This window comes from Myotis yumanensis, unplaced genomic scaffold, assembly GCF_028538775.1.
Source record: "Myotis yumanensis isolate MYYU_CA2020_CCGP unplaced genomic scaffold, mMyoYum1.0.hap1 SCAF_20, whole genome shotgun sequence".
In the NCBI taxonomy this organism is placed as follows: Eukaryota; Metazoa; Chordata; class Mammalia; order Chiroptera; family Vespertilionidae; genus Myotis; species Myotis yumanensis.
In genome coordinates this window covers 6,226,324-6,250,224 of record NW_027223771.1, presented here as the reverse complement: position 1 = coordinate 6,250,224, position 23,901 = coordinate 6,226,324, and the positions used below count along the sequence as shown (strand labels likewise).

At 46.6% G+C, this 23,901-nt stretch overlaps 1 protein-coding gene across 1 annotated transcript in view; it reads left to right on the top strand.

The window, feature by feature from the left end:
• SV2B (synaptic vesicle glycoprotein 2B) overlaps positions 1-23,481 on the top strand; it is a 53,081-nt gene extending 29,600 nt beyond the window's left edge. The window contains exons 4-14 of the mRNA XM_070400344.1: positions 3,736-3,916; positions 4,843-4,994; positions 6,537-6,670; positions 8,429-8,518; positions 9,865-9,975; positions 11,291-11,379; positions 13,023-13,187; positions 14,866-14,999; positions 15,957-16,157; positions 17,607-17,766; positions 20,409-23,481. Of these exons, the coding sequence (XP_070256445.1) occupies positions 3,736-3,916; positions 4,843-4,994; positions 6,537-6,670; positions 8,429-8,518; positions 9,865-9,975; positions 11,291-11,379; positions 13,023-13,187; positions 14,866-14,999; positions 15,957-16,157; positions 17,607-17,766; positions 20,409-20,592 (1,601 nt within the window). The 3' untranslated portion in view covers positions 20,593-23,481. The remainder of the gene's footprint in view (positions 1-3,735; positions 3,917-4,842; positions 4,995-6,536; positions 6,671-8,428; positions 8,519-9,864; positions 9,976-11,290; positions 11,380-13,022; positions 13,188-14,865; positions 15,000-15,956; positions 16,158-17,606; positions 17,767-20,408) is intronic.
• The last annotated feature ends 420 nt before the right edge of the window (positions 23,482-23,901 follow it).

Here is a 23,901-nt window from a genome sequence, read left to right as displayed (position 1 = left end):
ACCCTTCAGTCCTCGGGTTGACACTCTACCCAATGAGCAGAACTGGCTAGGGCAAGCTCTTAGTTCCTTTTCCAAATCTCGTGCCCTCCTTGAGAGTCTGAGTTCTCTCTCCTTCATATTAATGTATATATATATATATTTATTGATTTCAGAGAGGAAGGGAGAGGGAGATAGAGATAGAAACATCAATGATGAGAGAGAATCATTGATTGGCTGCCTCCTGCATGCCCCTTACTGGGGATTGAGTCTGCAACTGGGCATATATCCTAACTGGGAATCAAACCGTGACTTCCTGGTTCATATGTCAATCAATTCTCAACCACTGAGCCACGCCGGCCGGGCTCTCTCTCCCTCTCTCTCATATTAAACCATTTTCCATATCCAAGTGACAAATACGTTTTGTGAGTGGCAGGCCAAGGTCTCTTCTACTCTTTGCTTTCCTCTGTGTCCTTCCAGAATCCACTCTGCTGCTGGTTTCTCTTGTATGCAAGTCTGAGTAGGCCCAATGCCCACATGTCTTGGGGATAGATGCTGGGCTGAGCACACCCACGGAGCCCCTGCAGGCTGTTGAGAGTCATGTGGTGAAGCACAGATGGATTCTGCAGGGTGGAGACCCAGCTTGCAAATCAATGAGATGTGAGCACCCTCAGAGCCAGCATCAGCCATCAGGTCTTGATGCAGCGAGGATTTTGTGAAATTTGAGAAAGGAATGTGGCAGAGAAGAGATTCATCAGCATACGGACAAGGATTTGTCCTGGTCATTCAATGTCCTGCAAAACCCATTCGTTCTCCAAATGTAGAGGCTATGCCATGGATCCGTTAGCAAACATACAGTTATGGAAAGCTTACTAGGAGTCAGGTTCTGACTCAAGACTGAAACCTACATAATGGCCCCCAAGAACTAAAAATCTATCTAGCAACTTGGTTTATTCATTCAACAAGTATTTGCTACCTGTATCCTATATGCTCATCTCTGTGTCCAGCCCCTGGGGAGAAAATAAGGAACTAGATAGACATGATCCTCTCAGCGAGCTTACGTAGAGCAGGTATTAATAAACACAGAGACTTAGTACAGGCTATGAAATACCTGTGCTATTCTGGTCCCCAGTACTTGCTTCCCAGCAGTGGTGGCAAACATGTTTTGTAAAAGCCCGGATAGTAAATATGGTAGGCGTTGTGGGCCCAGATGGTCTCTGTCACCACTAATCAACTCGGCCTCTGTAGCACAAAAGCAGCCTTAGACAATATGTAAACAAGTGGGCGTACCTGTGTTCTAATAAAACTTTATTTACAGAAAAAGACAACGGGTAGGATTTATCCTATAGGCTGTAGTTTGCTGGCCTCTGATACAGAGTCATTACAAATAAAATTAAGATAAAAAAATTTTAAATCTCTATAAAGAATTATCCCTGGAGGGAAAAGACATTGAGTATACACAACCAGAAGTAATGACTTGAGAAGCAAGGCTGTCAACCGGAGCTTTTAAACACCAACATAATTTTAGTAGTTTTTTGGTTATTGTTTGTTTATTTATTTTTAATCCCCATCCCAGGATATTTTTTCTTTTTTGTCTTTTTTTTTTAGAACCGCATCCTAGTATGGGATTAGGTGCAACAGAGCCCTCTTGTGGAAATTCTGAGAACAGCATGGTAGTGTGGGATTAGGTACAATAAGGTTTTTAAACAATGAGCACTTTTTTTTTTTGCTTTTTAAAAAATTGTTTTATTGAATGAGCACTTTTTAAAACAGTAATTATTACTGTTCTCAAACACTTTCATACACAAAACACACTCCTTAAAACAAGAATTCCAACTGTTCCACTTTCCTAAACAATAAGCACCTCTTAGATCAAGAATACAGTGTTTCAAACACTTTTCTACACAATGCCCTCTCTTTAAAACCAGGAGTCTATGTGTTTTGAAACACTTTCTTATGCAACGCATAGCTTTTTAAAACATGAAAATGAGAGTGTTCCAGACAGAGTTAGCTAGTAGTGTTTATGAGTATATTGTTTATGTGTTATCATAGAGTAATACATGCTTTATCTATTGGTAAAATGGTCCGAACTTTGAAGGAATACATAGATTAACCCAGTGTGTGGAAAGCTGGTAACTTCAGTGAAATATTGTAATATAATTTCATTTACTTGGGGAGTTTTCTGGAGCATTCATAACACAATTAGGATATGTATCATTTAGTAATTATAACTATGGTGAAGCAGTTTACTGAAATCCAATGCGGTAAGAATGAATTCTAAGTGTTTTCAAATACTTTCCTACACAATTGACAGCTCTGTAAATGTGAATTCTAACTGTTTTCAAACACTTTTCTACACAGTTTGCAGCAGTTTAGCAGTGAATTCTAAGTGTTTTCAAACGCTTTTCTACAGTTTTCAGAGTAATAATTATAAGGATGCTCAAACGTCTGGATAAGAAATTAACAAACATGTGTAAGAATCAAGAGGAAATGAAGAATGACATAGCTGCAATAAAGAACACAATGGACAGTTTCAACAGTAGACTAGAGGAAGCTGAGGACCTAATCAGTGAATTAGAAAACAAGGTAGAAAAAAAATCCAAGCAGAGCAGCAACTGGAAAAAAAATTAAAAAGCAGGAGGAGAGTCTAAGGGAGCTTCGGGATAACAAGAAATGAAACAACATCTGCATAATAGGGGTGCCAGAAGGAGAGGAAGCTGAGCAAGGAATAGAAAACCTGTTTGAAGAAATAATGACAGAAAATTTCCTTGACTTTGGGAAGAAAAAAGCCACCCAAGTCCAAGGAGCACAGAGTCCCAAACAAAATGAACCCCAAAAGACTAACACCAAGACACATTGTAATTAAACTGGCAGATATCAACAACAAAGTAAGAATCTCAAAGGCTGCCAGAAAGAGACAGAAAGTTACCTACAAGGGATCTCTCATTAGACTATCAACTAATTTCTCAACTGGCACACATCAGGTCAGAAGGGAATGGGATGAAGTATGCACAGTTATGCAAAGCAAGGGACTAAATCCAAGAATACTCTATCCAGCAAGGCTATCATTCAAAATTAAAGGTGAAATCAGGAGCTTTGCGGACAAAAAAAAGGACTAAGGGAGTTTGTTACCCCCAAGCCAGCAATGCAAGAAATGCTAAAGGGACTGTTATAAAAGTAAAGAAATAGAAAGCGAAGAAGTAATACAGGCATAAAGAATAAAAACGGCAACAAACAAGTACCTATCAATAATAACCTTAAACATAAATGGATTAAATGCTCTCATCAAAAGACATAGGGTAGCTGAATGGATAAGGAAACATGACCCATATATATGCTGTCTATAAGAAACCCCCACCTTAGCCGAAACCGGTTTGGCTCAGTGGATGGAGTGTCGGCCTGCGGACTGAAGGGTCTCAGGTTCGATTCCGGTCAAGGGCATGTACCTGGGTTGCGGGCACATCTCCAGTGGGAGATGTGCAGGAGGCAGCTGATCGATGTTTCTCTCCCATCGATGTTTCTAGCCGTCTATCTATCTCCCTTCCTCTCTGTAAAAAATCAATAAAATATATTAAAAAAAAAAAAAAGAAACCCACCTTAGGACAAAGGACTCACACAGACTGAAAGTGAAGGGATGGAAAAAAAAAAATGTTTCAGGCAAATGGAAATGAAAAAAAAAAAAGCTGGAGTACCAATACTAGTATCTGACAAAATAGACCTCAACGTGAAAGCCATCCTCTCCCCTCTCTTTCCCAACAGGGATGATAGTCTACCTCGGAATGATGTCGGGGGCCTTCGTCCTGGGGGGCCTGGCTGATAAGCTGGGGAGAAAGAGAGTCCTCAGCATGTCCCTGGCCCTCAACGCCTCCTTCGCCTCCATCTCCTCCTTCGTGCAGGGTTACGGAGCCTTCCTCTTCTGCAGACTCATCTCGGGCATCGGGTATGTAGTCTCGGCGCTTCAGCTGGACCGTCCTGGAACAATGGTCGGTCCTTCCTGGAAGTCCATCTCTGAGCGTTACCTCCAAAAATCCTGGGACTGGGTGTTTGTCTGACTTCCAAGATACTGTATTGAAGTTACCCTCAGAAACTTACCCTCAGTTAAGGTCAGTGTAACATGACCCTGTCTCTACCAGGCTTTCTTTTCTTTTTTTTTAAATCCTTCCCCGAGGATATTTTCCCATTGATTTTTAGAGAAAGTGGAAGCGAGAGGGAAAGACAGAGAGAGAAATATTGATGTGAGAGAAACACATCGATTGGTTGCCTCTTGCACGCTCCCGACCATGTCCCGGGCCGGGGAGGAGCCTGCAACCGAGGTATGTGCTCTTGACCGGAATCAAACCCGGGACCCTTCTGTTCGCAGGCCGATGCTCTACCCATTGAGCCAAACCGGCTAGGGCCTCCACCCATCTTTCAAATCCACTTGGTTCTTTCACCACAGAGCCTACGGGTAGGGTAGAGGCCGCTTGGTTTCTGCTGTGACCAGCGGTTCTCAACCTGTGGGTCGCGACCCCTTTGGGGGTCGAACGACCCTTTCACAGGGGTCGCCTAAGACCATCGGAAAAACACATATTGAATATATAATTACATATTGTTTTTGTGATGAATCGCTATGCTTTAATGATGTTCAATTTGTCACAATGGAAATATATCCTGCATATCAGATATTTACATGACGATTCATAACAGTAGCAAAATGACAGTGATGAAGTAGCCAAGAAAATAATTTTATGGTTGGGGGTCACCACAACACGAGGAACTGTATTAAAGGCTCTCGGCATTAGGAAGGTTGAGAACCACTGGCTGTGACCATTTTTAGTGTGTGACTTGATTCTTTCCTTCTGGCATTCCCCCCCGCCCCCCCTGCAGTATTGGTGGAGCTCTGCCCATTGTGTTTGCCTATTTCTCTGAATTCTTGTCTCGGGAGAAGCGAGGGGAGCACCTCAGTTGGTTGGGCATCTTCTGGATGACCGGGGGCATCTATGCGTCTGCCATGGCTTGGAGCATCATTCCGCACTATGGTGAGCGCTGGCTTCAATAGCCAGGGGCCCTTGTTACTATGGCACCTGCACCCAGACGACATCTCCTCGTTCCCCAGTTCCTGGGTATGACCCAGATCTTCCTAAAGAACTTCCAACCCTGGAGACCCATTGGCTCATTTCAGTACGTGTTTCAGGAAGTAATACAGTCTGTCCTCCCTCCCGCCCACATCCCCTTTCTCCTCCCTAGGTCTCTCCTTTCCTTTTCTTTTTTCCTTCCTTTTTATTTGAAAGAATTTCACCTGTAGTCTCCTCCAGCCATGGTCCCCTGAACAAGTGAGGCTCCGGTAAATCCATTTTACAGATGATGCCAAGAGAAGTTGGTGACTTAGCTAAGGTCACCTGGCATAACCTTGAGTCCTGATGCTGCCTCACCATCCCCAGCCCCTATGTAGGACTCTTGTAGACAAGAACAGCTCTTTTTAAAAAAAAAAAAAAAAAAATTGTATTGATTTCAGAGAGGAAAGGAAAGGAAGAGAGTGATAGAAACATCAATGATGAGAGAGAATCATGGATTGGCTGCCTCCTGCACACCCCCCACTGGGGATCGAGCCCCCAACCCCGGCATATGCCCTTGACTGGAATCGAACCTGGGACCCTTCAGTCTGCAGGGCAACGCTCTATCCACTGAGCCAAACCAGCCAGGGCTCAAGAGCAGATCTTCTGACAAGGTCTGGTATCAGCCGGGACAATTTTATTATCTGGATAATTGTGAAAAGTCGATTCTCTGGGCAGAGACCTGGCAATGTTAACTTTCACTGTTGGTTTTGTGAAGAGTAAAGTAGGGAGAAGGCAGCAGTTTTGAATTTGATTAGGTCTTTTGAGTATCCTGGCTGACAAATACCATCAGCACCCTTCAAAATCATTTCCAGAAAAACACTGATGATGGTGTAGGCTTTGCCATCACTTAGGACCTGCAGGGTGATGGGGATAGCAAACAACTTGCTCCTGAAGCTAACCAACACTTCTCTCATATTGTTGTTGTTGTTGTTAATTCTAACCCAAGGATATTTTTTTCCATTGATTTTTAGAGAGAGTAGAAGGAAGGGGGAGAGACAGAGAGAGAAACAGCAATGTGAGAGAGAAACATCCACTGGTTACCTCTCTCACACGCCCCAACTGGGGCCAGGGATTGAGCCTGCAGTCAAGTTAAGTGCTCTTGAGGGAATTGAACCCGGGACCCTTCAGTCTGGTCCATGCTCTAACCACTGAACAACTGGCTAGGGCTTGGTATCCTTGTCTTATTGATTTTTTTACAGAGAGGAAGGGAGAGAGATAGAGAGTTAGAAACATCGATGAGAGAGAAATATCCATCAGCTGCCTCCTGCACACCCCCCACTGGGAATGTGCCCACAACCAAGGTACATGCCCTTGACTGGAAGGTGTCCTTGTTTTAAATGTGGTCCCATGTGTGTTCTGAGCTAGTGGAGGCTCCAGGCATATTTTTATTTTTTATTTTTTTTAAATATTCTCTCTCATCATTGATGTTTCTCTCTCCCTCTCCCTCTCTTTTCCTCTTGGCAGGCTGGGGCTTCAGCATGGGCACCCACTACCACTACCACAGCTGGAGGGTGTTTGTCATCGTCTGCGCTCTGCCCTGCACTGTGTCCTTGGTGGCCCTGAGGTTCATGCCCGAGAGCCCACGGTTTCTGCTGGAGGTAAGTCAGCGCTATTGCCCCAAGTCAGAGCGGCGGTGAGACAGCGCCCGGAGCTGGCTCTGCATTCTTAGCCCTTTAGACCCTCGTCCTCGCTTGCTGCCTGTGATGGTGGCTTGCCCTGGACTCATGGACTGCCTAGGCAAGGGGCTCAGGAGCTCACCAAGCGCTGGGCAAAGGGGCTGGGGGGGCGCCTCCTGAGTCCCTTCCGCCCCTCACTCTCTCTGGGTCCCAGTAATGGGGCTCTGCAAAGCTGTGTGACATTTCCCCTTGGGAGGTCTGTGGTGAAGCTTGTCACTTCAGGACTCTTAGCCATGCAGGACCCCTCCTCACCCAAAAGCAGCTCCCGGGGTCCTGAGAGATGAGTCCCCCGAGCCTTCCACCTCGGGATCTTCTGCGTGCAGCGGTCAGACGGGGTTGGGCTGGTAGAGGGGCAGTAGGACTCACAGGCTCTTGCAGCCCCAAGTCTGAGTCCACTTGTGGGCCTCCTTCTTGATCTTTCTTCAGAGTAAAATTTCCCACTGACCAGGAAACAGCTGTAGCTGAGAGTGGTTTTTTTTTTTTAAAAAAAATATATTTTTATTGATTTTTCACAGAGAGGAAGGGAGAGGGTTAGAGAGTTAGAAACATCGATGAGAGAGAAACATCGATCAGCTGCCTCCTGCACGCCCCCTACTGGGGATGTGCCCGCAACCAACGTACATGCCCTTGACCGGAATCGAACCTGGGACCTTTCAGTCCGAAGGCCGATGCTCTATCCACTGAGCCAAACCGGTTAGGGCTGGGAGTGGGTTTTTTAACAATATGTTTTTATTGATTTCAGAGAGAGGAAGGGAGAGGGAGAGAGAGAAACATCAGTGATGAGGGAGGATCATTGATCCGCTGCCTCCTGCACGCCCCATTCTGGGGATGGAGCCCGCAATCTGGGCATGTGCTCTGACCGGGAATCGAACTGTGACCCCCTGGTTCATAGGTCAATGCTCAACCACTGAGCCACACCGGCCGGGGAGCAAGGAGTGTTTTTAACCAGGGATATCTCAAAAGTTACCCTCTGCTGTGTATTAGCGTCCTGGAGCTGCTGTAACAAAGGAGCACAAACTGAGTGGCTCAGAGGAAGGGACACTTGTTGTCTCAGCATCTGGAGGCTGAATGTCCAGGGTCAGGGCGTGGGCGGGGCCCCGCTCCCTCTGGAGCCCCCAGGGGAATCCTTCGTCACCTCTTTTACTGGGTTCGAAGCTCTATCACACCAGTCCCTGCCTTTGTCATCGCACGTGTCCTCCCTGTGTGTCTCCGTGACTTCACACGGTGTCTTCTAATAAAGACCCAGTCCTATGGATTAGGGGCCCACCTACTCCAGAACGACCTCATCCTAATTACATCCGCTGCAATCCTTTTTCCAAAAAGGTCACACTGTGAGGTCCTGGGAGTTAGGACTTCAGCATATCTTTTGGGGGAGGGGCACAGTGCCACTTGTGCCATGCTGTGTCTTTGCTTTATCCTGTCAGGGACTAAATGACCTCCACCCAGGAGCCCATTCAATCGTACAGCTCCAGCAGCTGCAGTGCAAAATGATGTTAATACTGAGCATTCACACCTTGAAGGCACAACCTCATAATCCTCCCACCGTGGGCTGGGGACAGAAATGTGTCCTCATCTTTCACAAGCCCTGCGTAGTCACAAGTCCACGGCCCGTCGCCTCAAACTCAGGTGTCAGCATGAAACAGCAAAGGGCTCCTCACCTGTCTTTCCTTGGTTTACCAGATGGGCAAACACGACGAAGCCTGGATGATTCTCAAGAAAGTCCATGACACCAACATGAGAGCTAAGGGGACCCCGGAGAAGGTGTTCACGGTGAGTCGGGGGTCGCCTATGCCAGCAACAGGGGCTTCTCTCCTCTTTTCTGGTTTGGTTTGCTGAAAAATAATGTTGTTATGTAAGCGCAGCCCAGAAAACTTGTCTCTGATGAATAAGACCCCTGACATTCTTATCATAATAAGTTCTTTGCATTTTGATGGATGTCCTTTTCAGAATCAGTAATAATGAAAGATAAAACTAGCTGTGTTCATGAGGGGATAACATAATTGCATGTATTCACAAGTACATGTTACTTAAGAGTTCTCATGAGTATTCTATATGTTATCTCATAGTGGTCATAAGCATGTTTTTAAAAAATATATATTTTATTGCTTTCAGAGAGGAAGGAAGAGGGAGAAAGAGAGAAAGATTAATGATGACAGAGAATCATTGATTGGCTGCCTCTTGCACAACCCCCACTGGAGATTGAGCCCGCAATCCCAGCGGTCAAGGGCACATGCTCTCTCCACTAAGCCAAACAAGCTAGGGCCATAAGCACACTTTTTATTTGATCCTCATCTGAGGATTTTTTTTTCCATTGATTTTTTTTTTTTTTTTTTTAGAGAGAGTGGAAGGGAGAGATACAGAGAGAGAAACATAGATGTGAGAGAGACACATCAATTGGTTGCCTCCCACATGTACCCCGACCGGGCTGGGGGTGGAGCCTGCAACCGAGGTACGTGCCCTTGACCAGAATCTGAACCCAGAATCAGTCCATGGGCCAATGCTCTCATCACTGAGCAAAACTGGCTAGGGCTGTTCTGTCGTGCTTTTAAAATATCCTACATAGCAAACCCCATTTCCCCATTACACACACACACACACACACACACACACACTATTGCCTACATGCGTTATAGAATTCTGTGATGTTAATAATCATTGAGGATAAACTTGTGAATTTTAAGGTAGAGTCAACCCTACTGTGGGAAAATCAGATATACATGGGAATTTAGTGAATTATTACCCATTAATTTCAAGGCTTGACTGAGAGATATGACTGATTCATTTTTGTCTGCAGTGGGATAAATATCCCAAAGAAATGCTATCTACATCTTTGGTTATAATGTGCACTATTAACCAGTACACCAAGTGTGCATTATTAACCAGTACACCAAATGTGCACTACCTGGTATTAACCGTTATACCAAATCCGCATTACTATCCGGTACACTGAATGTGCATTATTAACCGGTACACCTGGTAAGCATCACTGAACTACAGGGTCTCCACAGGCTCCTCTGGCCCTCAATACATTAATAAAGTCACCTCCATGAAACTACAAATGGGAAAGTCTGGTAGAAAGTAGGGGTAAGATTCTCTGGCTCATCTTCGCTTTGCAGGTGTCCCACATCAAGACTCCCAAGCAGATGGATGAGTTCTTTGAGATCCAAAACGCAACAGGAACTTGGTACCAGCGCTGCCTGGTCAGATCCAAGACCACTTTCAAGCAGGTACGACTGGGGACGTGTGGTGGCTGAGAGGCGGGGCTCTGTGGAAATCTGGAACCTCAGTGGAGAAAGCAGAAGTCTTGAACATCCCCATCCACCCAAGACAGTGTGAGGGGGAGGAAGTAGCTCTGCACGGGGACCTTTGGGACCGAGCCCATGACCACCTCTCACTTGCTGTGAGTCCTCGAGCCACATACACTCTCACACCTTAGCTTCTTTTCTTTGCTCTCCCTCCCTAAGGCAGAGATTTTGAATGTAGGTAAAATGTGTCATCTAAGTAAACATCCTTCTCTCTAGCATCTTCTTTTTAAATAATCCATCAGAAGAAAGGAGTGAGTGAAATAAATGCCCCCCTGCCCCCACCTGCCTCCTGAGTTTTGCTAGTGATGTCTGAGAAAGTCTTCATAAAGGGCCAGGCCATTTCTGCAGAAAAGTGGCTCCTACAGGCAAGCCAGCTGCTGAGCAATGAGGCAGCTGATGGCGAGGCTGCTGAGACTGGTGCCCTTGGTGCAGGGCCCTTTAATGTTTGGAGAGTAATAACCCATCCTGCAGGCAGGGAGTGGAACTCAGCACTCAAGCATATTCAGTGCTTGAAATCCCCACTCTGTGCATTTTTAAAAAAAATATATTTTATTGATTTTTTACAGAGAGGAAAGGAGAGAGATAGAGAGTTAGAAACATTAATGATGAGAGAAACATCGATCAGCTGCCTCCTGTACATCTCCTACTGAGGATGTGCCCGCAACCCAGGTACATGCCCTTGACCAGAATCGAACCTGGGACCATCCACTGAGCCAAACCAGTTTCGGCTGTGCATTTTTTAAATTAATCCTCACCTGAGGATATTTTTCCATTGATTTTTAGAGAGAGTGGAAGAGAGAGGGGAAGACAGAGAGAAACATTGATGTGAGAGACACGTCGATTGGTTGCCTCCCAAATGCACCCTGACCGGGGCTGGGGATTGAGCCTGCAACCAAGGATTCTGGTGTCCTTGACCAGAATCGAACCCGAGAATCTGCAGTCTGCAGGCCAATGCTCTAACCACTGAGCAACTGGCCAGGGCCCACTCAGTGTGCTTTTGATCACACGCACGGGATACTGTTGTGTTTCCAGGGAAGATGCTATGGGACTGTTAGAGGTCGAGGCCAGACAGTAAGAAGAGAAAAGGCTTTCCTTGGAACAGGATTGCCACTCGCGGGAGATAACGCCGCCCATTCTCTCCATGGCTTCCTAGGCAGTTCATGAGGAAACCTTAGAAATGAGTTCTGCTGAGTCACAGTTCCTGCCTTTAACCCCCGTGGTCTGGTGTGGGTTTCAGGTCTGGGATAATGCTCAGTACTGCCTGCTGGGGCCTTACAGGATGAACACGCTGATTCTGGCCGTGGTCTGGTTCACTATGGCCTTCAGGTAAGTCCTTACTAAATTCGCTAATTTCTCTGAGCTTCACGGGCCTCATAACTGATGATTGTGATCAGTTCTAACTCGTGGAGTCTGAATAGGACTGGATGATTTCAGCCGCAAATCACAGGCAAGGTACTCCAGTAGCGTCTTTAATGAAATTTTTTACTCTTGTAACCGGAATTCCATAGGGAGGCAGGCCACCGGAGGAATTTCTGCCTCAGGCAAACCATGACCTCCTGGTTTATAGGTTGATGCTCAACCGCTGAGCCACAGCAGCAGGGCCTTCCTCATTTTCTTATTCAAAGGAATACATTGTTGTATCTGCTCCAGGTACTCAACAATATATTCTGGAGATCTCTCAGACCAGTAAATTGAGATTTTCCTCACTCCTTATAGCCTTCCACAGAAAAGTACCTCACTTTATCCAGCCAGGGATTCATTGCTCAATTCTTGGGGGAGATTTCAGACTTCTCCTGTTGCAAACACCGCCACAATGACTCACTGTCTGGAGGCTACGTTGTCTTGTGCAACTCTATCAGGGGAATAGGTTCCTAGAAATGGGATTATGGAGTCAAAGAGGGGAAACCCATCAGTGATTTCTTTAGACATTGACCCATTGTCCTCCATATGGTATTGTGCAATTTTATCCTTTACTCAGCAATGTCTGAGACCACCTGTTTACCCGCAGCCTCACCAACAGGGTGTTTGGCAATCTTTGAGGTTTTGACAATCTGGTAGGCGAGTATGGTAACACAGTATGTTTGTAATTTGCATTTTTTCTTATGATGCGTGGGATGGAGTAGGTTTTTTATGTCTCATGACCATTTGTTTGAGTTGGTTATTTTGAATTTTCCAGGTATAAAACCATATCGTCTACAAATAGTTGTTTTACCTTTTGCTTTTTTACATTTTTATGTTCTTTCTCTTGTCTAACTGGTAGGCTAAGACCTACGCTATAGTGTTCAATAGTCATGGTGATAATGGGTGTCCTAGTCATGTTTCTGACATTAGTGGGAATGTCTTTAGTGTTTCCCCATTAAGTAAAACTCTCCCTTTTGAGCTGAGATATGCATTTTCTTACATGTTATGGAGAGAGGAAGGGAGGGGGAGAGACAGAGAGAAACATCGATGTGAGAGAGACACATCGATTGGTTGCCTCCCACATGCGCCCCAACGGGGGCTGGGGATTGAGCCTGCAACCAGCCCAGGTATGTGCCCTTGATCAGAACTGAACCCAGGACCCTTCCGGCTTCGGGCCTACGATCTATCCACTGAGCCAAACCAGTGGGCTGGAATGTTCATTTCATTTGTCCCAATCTATTGGTATTTTTAATCAGGAATGAATGTTGTTTTTCATCAAATGCCTTTTTCGCTTCTAAGCCAGATGGTCATGAATTTTTCCCGTTAGATCCATTACTATGATCTGTTATCTGATTAGAGCAAGCATGTCAAACTCGTGGCCCACGGGCCACATGCCTCATTGATTTGGCCCGTGTTAGCCTTTGAGTTTGACATGCTTGGATGAGAGTTTCTACTACTGAACGATAATAATACATTTGAAAGGAATGTTATCAACCTCAAATCAGGGATGCAGATTCTGCTCATGAGATAATAATATTTGCTCACATACTGTGTCTTCTCTGCTCCAGTTACTACGGCCTGACCGTTTGGTTCCCCGACATGATCCGGTATTTTCAAGAGGAAGAATACAAGTCCAAGATGAAGGTATTTTTCGGCGAGCACGTGTTCGGTGCCACAATCAACTTCACGATGGAAAATCAGATCCACCAGCACGGCAAGCTTGTGAATGACAAGTAAGTGAGAGGCTCAGACAGTCCCTAGATCAGCTGAAGGTCCAGGGGACTGTTCTTGGGAGAGAGCCATTGGACAGATAGGAATTCATGGTCGGGGAATGAGCTCCAAGAATATTGTGGTGCCACCACTTCCCATGGCTGCCAGAAACCCTCTAATTCCCCAGGAGGCCCTGCCTGTGTCGTGTTGGCTCCCAGTCATCCCTCATCACCTGTGGTATCTGATCCATCCAAGGATGGAGGCATTTGACTGAGGAGTGTCAATCAGACCATCTTTCCTGAGACCCCACACCTTGTTTTAAAATAAATATATTTTTATTGATTTCAGAGAGGAAGGGAGACGGAGAGAGAGAGAGATAGAAACATCAATTATGAGAGCGAATTATTCATCAGCTGCCTCCTACACACACCCTACTGGGGACTGAGCCCGAAACCCAGGCCTGTGCCCTGACCGGGAATTGAACTGTGACCTCCTGGTTCATAGGTCGATGCTCAACCACTGAGCCATACCTCCCAGGCACCAAATGTATCTCTCTGAACGCCTGTGCAAGTGCATGTAGGATTCATTCGTACAGGTGGTTTTTCCTACGACAGAGGGATTGTGCACTAAAAATGTTGCAAACCTGCTTTTCAAACAGGCTGCACCAATTATATTCTATTAACAATGTGAGTGAAAGTGCCTATTTCCCCACATCTTTGTTGGGACGATTTTAAAAAATGAAGATTCTCACAAGTCTCTTGTTTGTTTGTTTTGGTTGTTGTTGTTAATCCTCATCGGAGGAGATTTTTCCATTGAATTTTTTTTTTTTAGAGAGAGTGGAAGGGAGGGAGAGAGACAGAGAGAAACATCGACGTGAGAGAGACACATTGATTGGTTATCTTCGACACGGGAGATCGAGCCTGCAACCAGGTACATTCCCTTGACTGGAATCAAACCTGCAACCCTTCAGTACATGGGCTGATGGTCTATCCACTGAGCCCAAACCGGCCAGGCCTCAAATCTCTTGCTTTTAAACCTACTAAGACCAGTGGAGGGACCTGCATGTTTTGAAGGCTCCTCATAAAGTGAGATGCTACCAGTATTATCCTTTCTCGCAATTCACATTTCTATGAGCCCAATGTGGACGGTCCAGGGGCCTGCACTTGAGAACCATCAGGCTGATGGGGTAGCCCCATAGGTCCCTGCACTAGACACCAGCTTCCACCCTCCTGAGCTTCCCTCATCTATAAACCAGCAGCTATGAAAGGGAGAACTAGCCCTAGCTGGTTTGGCTCAGTGGATAGAGTGTTGGCCTGTGGACCAAAGGGTCCCGGGTTCAATTCTGGTCAAGGGCACCTTTTGGTTGCAGGCTCCTCCCCAGCCCAGGCCCTGGTCGGTGTGTGTGCAAGAGGCAACCAGTCAATGTGTTTCTCTCACATCGATGTTTCTCTCTGTCTTTCCCTCTCTCTTCCACTCTCTCTAAAAATTAGTGGAAAAATCTTTGGGCGAGGATTAACAAACACACACACACACACACACACACACACACACAAGTGGGGGGAACTAGTTTGGGCTGAAAATCATCTTTCAGTATCTTTTGGTTTGTAGTTCTCCCTTTTTATGCCTTCCTGTGGTTTTCATTTCACTCTCAAGTCTCCTTTCCCCCTGGTGGATCTCTCAGGAACAAATGTCTTTCCACAGGTTCACAAAGATGTATTTCAAGCACGTTCTCTTTGAAGACACGTTCTTTGATGAGTGCTATTTTGAAGATGTTACATCCACGGATACCTATTTCAAAAACTGCACCATCGAATCCACCATCTTTTATAACACAGGTAAGAACCGGGGGCAGAGCGGGGAGATCGTCATGGGGGTGGACTAGTCTTGCCTAAGAACCAAAATGGTCATAAGCTTTAGGAGCAGTAAATACAGCACAGATACCCTTGCTGAGCCTTAGGATGCAGAAATGGTTCCCGCCCCAGGGACGGCGCAGGTGAGTTGCACAGTCTTTACCAAGACATTTCATTGATCTGCGTCCGTCTTATCACCTGTAAAATAACAATGAGTTCTATGCATTCTTATTTGTGATTAAAATGTGGCACAGCTTTTCACACGTCGATTGGTTGCCTCCCACATGTGCCCCGACTGGGGCTTGGGGTGGAACCCAGGTATGTGCCCTTGACTGGGAATCGAACCTGCGACCTTTCCCTGCTCAGGCCAACGCTCTAACCAGGGAGCCACACCAGCAGGGCGATGTTTGCATATTCTTAACAGGGGGAATTCCTGCCAACACTAAAAACCCTCTGTGCTCTCCCATTCATCTCCCCTGCTCTGGCCCCTGCCCCCCCCCCCCCCCCCCCCCCCACACACACAAAAAAAACTACTGACCAAATTATCTTTATCTTGAAGAATGTTCAGGTTTCTATATGGGGTGGCCGCCTCACTGGATCAAATTCTCTTGTCGTTGGCTTTTAGAAGCTGGGTAGCCTCAGAGGACTGCTCTGTGCTTGAGAGATGATATATTTACACAAGCCTCTCAGTGAACGCTCGTTTCCTTTTCCCTTGCCGATCAGAGTCGAGCAGGTCATCATTGCATGTGTAGAGGATTTTTGCTTCATCCACACCTTGGCGAGCGCCACCTTGACTTTGAAACTGTCTGATGGCCAGAGGCTGGTGCAGGCTGCCCAGGGAAGGGGCCCTACTTCATCCCTGCCTCTGCCCTGCCCTCCCCCCCGACCCCCTGACTCCCCTACCCCACTTCACACGAGCCTAAGGTTTCCTTCTCTCCCCAGACCTCTACGAGCATAAGTTCATCGACTGTCGCTTTATCAACTCGACCTTTCTGGACCAGAAGGAGGGCTGTCACATGGACTTGGAGCAAGACAACGACTTCCTGATTTACCTGGTCAGCTTCCTGGGCAGCCTGTCCGTCTTGCCGGGGAACATCATCTCCGCCCTGCTCATGGATAGGATCGGGAGGCTCAAGATGATCGGTGAGTTGTCAGGGCCAAGGCCGAGACGTAAGGTGGACGGTGGCATTTTTTTTTTTCTTCATTTTCTTAAAGAAATCTTGCACAGGAAACCGCACAGGTAAGATGGAATCTCCCGGTGTGGAGTCAGGGAGGCACGTTGGCAAAATCCCAGGGCCCCCGTGGAGGTGGTCTGACACCTCTAGGCCCTTGACTGGGAATGGGAGGGGCTTAAATGCAGCATAAGCAGGGTTCCCTCCTGTAGCCCATTCACAGGTATGTTCTCACTAGAATGTAAGTTCCAGGAGAAGGGCTTTTTTATTTTTTATTTTTTTTTAAATTTGGAAATTATGAGAGAAGCCAGTTGTGAGCTTGGTACAAGGGACCAAGTTCCACTGAGTCTCCGTTCCCATCTGTTTTTATTTACTAGAAGACACAATTGCCATGTAGGAATGCAAATAGACATATCAATGGTAATGTTTAGTAAACAGTAAGATTATCGGGTTGAGGGAGTCTGCTTTAGGCCATTGAGTCAGCAGTAGGCAACAAAATGCAGATATTCAGCCCTGTGAATATCAAAGAGCCCCATTCATCCGAGAAGGGCTTTTTGATAGTGATGTATCTTAAGCATCCAGAAGAAGGCCTGGCATATAACAGACTGTTCACTCACCGACCTCTGCCTGGTCCCCCAGTTGTCCGGGGCTGGAGCAACACCAGAGAACAGTTTCCAAGTTCTTCCCTTAGGCTGACTGGCGACAGGACCCATGTCCAGGCTCCATTTCCATGGCCCAGTCTCGTCTCCATTTCCTGACTGAGCAATTCTGTGACAATCACTTATTTTATTAGCACGTCAATAGGGATATTAAATATACCCACTCTGCATCCTCTGTAAGGTTGTCAGAAAAATATGTAAAATGCTCTTTTTATTTTAGAGAGAGTGGAAGGGAGGCAGCGAGAGGAGAGAGAGAGAGAGAGAGAGAGAGAGAGAGAAATATCGATGTGAGAGAGACACATCAGTGGGCTGCCTCCACTTGTGCCCCAACCAGGGCCGGGGATTGAACCTGCAACAGAGATACGTGCCCTTGACCTGAAATCAAACCTCAGTGGCCGAGGCTCTCACCACTGAGCGAGCAAAATTGGCTTCCGAGAGGAAGGGAGAGGGAGAGAGGGAGAGGAACATCAGTGATGAGAGAGAATCATTGATCGACTGCCTCTTGCACACCCCCTACTGGAGACTGAGCCTGCAACCCAGGCATGTGCCCTGACCAGGAATCGAACCTGTGACCTCCTGGTTCATAGGTCGACCACTGAGCCACACCGGCTGGGCCAGATGGGCCTTTTACTACTTGAGGTAGCCTGTTACTTGCAGTGAACCTGTGAGGGTGGGAGATGGGACAACAGGTGTGGGTAACCATTTCGTCTGAGCCACAGGCTTCATGTTTCTTGGGGCCCCTGCTCTCCCTCCCTCCACAGGTGGCTCCATGCTGATCTCGGCAGGCTGCTGCTTCTTCCTGTTCTTCGGCAACAGCGAGTCGGCGATGATCGGCTGGCAGTGCCTGTTCTGCGGGGCCAGCATCGCAGCCTGGAACGCTCTGGATGTGGTCACCGTGGAGCTGTACCCCACCACCCAGAGGTCAGTTCCCCCCGGGCTCCTCCTGGGATTGTGTGGATTTAAGCTAGAAGTCCACCTGCTCCGATTCTGCCCGGGTCCGCCTTGATCTTCCTGGAGCTCATGGACTGAACGTTTCTTAGGTTTTTGAGTTTCTCCTGTGTGGGGGCTGGCACAGGCCTGGAAGTGGGCAGATCAAGGCTTATGAGGGTGGGGCGAATGGCAAGATGCAAAGGGTGCATGGAAACCATGCCCAGGAGAGAAAGTAGGAGGGCAATACCGTATGCCTCATGCAATCAAAAAGAGGTGAGAACACGCCTTCCACTGGGAGATAAAGTGAAAAAGAGAGGAACTAGGTAAACACAGGCCTGGGAGAGGCAGAGGGAGATAAGGTGGGATGAGGGTGATGGTTTGGGCCGTTTGCAGAGAATGTGGTGGGTTGCCCAGGGTGTACTTTTTAAAAAAATATATATTTTATTGATTTTTCATAGAGAGGAAGGGAGAGAGATAGAGAGTTAGAAACATCGATGAGAGAGAAACATTGATCAGCTGCCTCCTGCACACTTCCTACTGGGGATGTGCCTGCAACCAAGGTACATGCCCTTGACCGGAATCGAACCTGGGACCTTTCAGTCCGCAGGCCGACTCTCTATCCACTGAGCCAAACCGGTTAGGGCTCCCAGGGTGTACTTTTATTTTGCACAAGCCATGTGAGGAGAGACCTGGTTTAAAGGCCTCGGGACAAGGCAGCTCTTCCTCCTCACAGAGGAGGAACTGGGAATTTTAAGAATAGCAGATAAAGGGGACCTGGGGTCAAAAAGGACTATGAAGTGGTAGGGAAGGCAGGTAACTGAAATTTTGCAAAAAATCCCAAATTGGTGATGGAGATACTGGCATGTAGGTTGCCATGGGGACGCTTAAGTCTTACAAAAATTAAGGGGAGGAGAAATGATTGTGATTTGCATGGGATGCGAGTTCACATCTAGGAACCTCAAGAGAATTAACTGAAGAGACTATTAGGAACAATAGAATAATGTCGTAAGATGGTACGACAAAATAAAAGTACACCCTGGGAGCCCTAACCGGTTTGGCTCAGTGGATAGAGAGTCGGCCTGCGGACTGAAAGGTCCCAGTAATAGAACTAAGTTAATAATTTATATAGACTTTAAAATATGTTAAAAAATTAAAAGTGAAATTGAAATCCATTTCATAACAGCAGAAATCATAAAATATCTACGAATCAATTTGATGAGAAAGGTGAAACGCTTACATGGAGAGAACCATAAAACTTTACTGAGAGATATAAAAGAAGACTTAAATGTGTATCAGGAAATACCTTATTGAATTCTAAGAAGATATAATCTTACAAAAATGTCAAATATTTTTTTAAAATATATTTTATTGATTTTTTACAGAGAGGAAGGGAGCGAGATAGAGAGTTGGAAACATCGATGAGAGAGAAACATCGATCAGCTGCCTCCTGCACATCTCCTACCGGGGATGTGCCCACAACCCAGGTACATGCCCTTGACCGGAATCGAATCTGGGACCCTTCAGTCCGCAGGCCGACGCTCTATTCACTGAGCCAAACCGGCTTCGGCTCAAATATTCTTTAGATTTTTTTTCTAATTAAGAGTCCATTCAGCCTAGCCAGTATGACTCAGTGGTTGAGCATCAACCTATGAACCAGGAGGGCGTGGTTCCATTCCCCATCAGGACAGGTGCCCAGGTTGCAGGTTCAGTCCCCAGTAGGGGGCGTGCATGAGGCAGCTAATCAGTGATTCTTATCATTGATATTTCTATCTCTCCTCCCTTCCTCTCTCTGAAATCAATAAAAACATATTTAAAAAAGATTCCATTGAAAATTCTATGAGATCTCCTATCCCCTCCCCCAGGAACTTGAGAAAATTAATCTAGACCTTATTTGGAAAATAAAATTGTCAAAATATCCAAGAATATTCTGAAAACAAAAGACTGGAATTGAGGGTTAGGGATGGAAGGGTAGTATGGTTTCAGAAAAGAAAATATAAAGAAGAACTTAAAGTATAAATATATAGCCACATTCTTAATTAACTTGTGGTCTGAAAAGGAAAAAAAAAAAGCAAGTTTGAAGGAAATACTCCAAAATGTTAATAGTTGTGATCGCTTTTCAGTGGCGGGGTTATATATCCCTGCATCTTCATGCTATTCTGTATTTCCAAATTTGACTAAAATGAGAATGTATTACTTTTATATTCAAGGGAGAAAATTCCCTCCCACATCTTCACTATACCTTCCCCCACAGTGAGGAAGAGAAAGAACATCTAGTTCAGCGGTTCTCAAACTGTGGGTCACGACCCTTTTGGGGGTCGAACGACCCTTTCACAGGGGTCGCCTAAGACCATCAGAAAACACATATGTAATTACATATTGTTTTTGTGATGAATCACTATGCTTTAATTATGTTCAATTTGTAACAATGAAAATACATCCTGCATATCAGATATTTACGTGACGATTCATAACAGTAGCAAAATTACAGTTATGAAGTAGCAACGAAAATAATCTTATGGTTGGGGGTCACCACACCATGAGGAACTGTATGAAAGGGTCGCGGCATTAGGAAGGTTGAGAACCCACTGGTCTAGTTGGTGTCTGTCAGAAACCACTTCCTCCTTCTCTTACAGGGCAACAGCCTTTGGCATCCTCAATGGATTATGCAAATTTGGAGCCATCCTGGGAAACACCATCTTTGCTTCTTTTGTTGGGATAACCAAGGTGGTCCCCATCCTTCTGGCTGCCACTTCTCTCGTTGGGGGCGGCCTGATTGCTCTTCGGCTGCCAGAGACCCGAGAGCAGGTGCTGATGTGAACCGGCCACGGGGAGAGGAAATGTCGGAAGAACCTTTCCCGGGGACCCTCAGGGCATCCACACTTCCTGTCCGTCACCGCCCAGAGGACTTTGGAAGCACCGGAGGAGATGTTGACTTTGCGACCCCTAATCTAGGACCCATCTCAGCTTTAAGATGTTGGTAACTCAGGTGATCGATTTGGGGTGTCCTGAGCTGCCCTGGTAATCATGGAGCTGTGTGCTTGGTACTAGGTCACCTCAGCCCAAGGCAGGGGAGGAGGAGTAACACGCCCCAGGGGGGTGTGTGCTAAGCAAGGAGGTGCAAGGACGTCTTTGCACTTGAAGGTGGATTTGAGCGTGAGGACACTCAAGCTCCTTCATAAAGTTCTTCGGAGCCCAGTGACCTAACAACACGTTAACTGGGCAAGAAGTTAGCGTCATCGTATAAATATTGGGCTTGAAGTACAGGATCCATATATATTTTTTGCATTGAAAAGAATCACCTATCATATTTTCCATTTGAAAATTGGCACCATCGCGGGGAAGATACGCTGATATAGAAAAACAAATATTTGAGCATTATCTATAGAAACCTACTCCCTACCCCAAGTGTCCTGAGCTTTTCAGGACGATTAGGTGATACATTTAAGAAAGATATTTATCCCTTTCCGATCTAGTCAAAGAAGCCTAATGGGATAGGGTATTCTGTGAACTAACTTTGTACATACTCTATTTGGGTTTCATTTGCAGAAATGGTATCTGCAAACATTTGCCAGCAATTATATAGCCATATTTTGGGAGGACTCGGGGATTGAGATCCCGGGAAACTGGGTCCGATGGAATGAAATGCAAGCACAATTTCTTATAGCCATTCAGCTTGCTGTGGGGAGGTGCGCTCGCACAGTTCGTGGGATCTAGGCATGTCCCTTCGTGTAGCCTCTCTCACACCGATCGCTTGTGAAACTCAGGCTCGCTGTCGGCGGCCCTGGCACTTGACGTTGCTGCTCCCCCAGAACAACATGGGACCTGCTCAGTGGCCTCTGGTGTCTGCGGGTGAGCATCAAACACGGCAGACAACACGCGGGATGGAGGGAAAAGGGAAGTGTCCCCACAGCTCTCCAAAGTGCTAATTCTCCCTGTTCCTTTCAGCAGCAAGACACGACCCGGATTTGGTCCCATGAGAAATCTATGCTTTATGTTTCGGTCCAGGACTTTTTTTTTTATCATCTCCCATTTCCCCCCACCTTGCCCCCCTTCTTCCAGCCCCTCCCCACCCCTCCAGGTCTTCACTGCCCTATTGCCCATGTCCATGGACTATGCCTGTAAGTATATAAGTTCTTTGATTTATTCGGTCCAGAACTTTTAAAGCAGATGCCATTGCCATGGGAGTAGGGAGTGTCATGGATCTCAAATACTTTTCCTTGAGGGCGCCAAGGGGATTCCTTCCTGAGACCCAGTTTGGACATGAATTGGGGGTAAGAGTCGGGTGAGCAGCGGAGGACAAACGACGTTGACAGGGGTCAGCAGTGGGGGCTGAAGTGTGGACGAGAGAAAAGGCTGACGTTGTGTCCATGAGAACTGTCCTGCACGGAGGGGCAGTGAGCTCTGGACTCGCGCCACTGGCGGTGAGCGGCAGCCTGAAGAACGCACGCTTTGAGGCGATAAGCGAGACTCTCAGGACTGCAAGGTGCGCCTTCCCCGACCAGCGGTCTCCAAAAATCTTAAACACAGTGATGATGGCTCACCACGTGCTTTCTCAGGGTTTGAGAGGCGCTCGGGTCCCAAGACAGCTGGGGGCCGTCTTCCTGTGGTTCTCTGGAGTGACTGACGGTCGAGGGCACCTTTCTACCCTCAAGCCGAGATCGGTTTTACTGGTTAAAATATTTCCTCTGCTTCTCTTGTGTCCCACCCCTTTATTCACCTTTATTTTTTCTGTACAGCGAAGACACATCGGCTCTGATTTGCCATCCCGATCCTCCCAACTATATACATACGCCACTGTGGGTTAATGTTTCTTCCAGGGCTTTGCAGACGTCACCTAACAGGAATGCTAGGTGGATGAGGAGAGGCCCAGTGTAACATAGCTGTAATATACTCGCCACATTCTTAGGGTGTGAAATGCAGTGGCTAGTTTTCTACAAGAGAGCCGTGTCCACCTGGGATGACGACAGCCCTCGTAGCATTGTTCTTCAACGGGATAGCGGGATTCGATGAGCAGCTAGCACGTGAGAAATTCACAAGGCCGTTAGAAGCTGCATTTCTCATTACGGTGGATCTTGTAAATCTAAAACGTGATTGCTTTTTTAGTGTTGGGGTGGCTGCCATAATTTGGGGGTAAGCTCTCTTTGATGTCCGAGTGCTAACTTTTGCTCTCTTTCTGGCTCCTTATACCAACCACCTAAACAACCAAGGGCAATTCTCATCGCATCCCTGCGTTTCCCCACGAAGGATGGCCGGGCACCGGCACGTGCCCACCTGTCAAATGCTGCCACTCCTGCGGAGATAAATGCTTCTTTAAATACAGTCTCTGTGGCAGGGCATGGGGCGGGGGATGGCGGGGAATGTACAGCATTCGTGTTCTACCCAGAGAAATGGAATCGTGGAGAATGAAAGGAATGAGGTTCTCCTTCGTCGAGCAAATCTGTACCCAGTTCATGATGGACGTTACGACGCCCAGTCTGGGAGTGGTTACTTTGAAGAGTCTCCACTATATTGTGTCATTTCCTGATGCCGACTTCCGATCTTTTGTTTCATTGAAAATAATTAGTGCGAGGGGTTGTGTCAGTTTGTGAAGTGTTTAGCACATGAGCCTGAGGTCATGGTACACAGACCCCTCCGTGCCTAAGGTCTCCTGGTACCTTGTGTGCGTTCATTAAAAAATAATAAAAACAATTGTAAACAAACCTTTAAGCACTGAGGCTAGAGATTCTTTTCTGCTTCTGAGGTCTTCTGCATTCCCACGTTGATAGGATCAGCTGGGATCAGCTGGGAAGAGCATCAAGAATCATTCCCTTTCTCTTTGTTTTGCACACGGGGACCTTGGGAGGTTAAAGGATGTGTCTCAGTTGACACATAATCCTAGCAGCGGGTTACAAGGCTTACAATGATGCTCTCTATAACTCGGGACTAATTCCTCACCGATGTCCTACTACAGTGCCCCTCACAGGGTCTTTGAAAAATGGACAATGTGACCAGCCCTTACCTTCCACTTCCGTCTTTTCCCCTAGATTGTCAAATTAGAATGATGACAGCTGCCTGGCCAGCATGGCTCAGTGGTTGAGCATCAACCTATGAACCAGGAGGTCATGGTTTGATTCCCAGTCAGGGCAC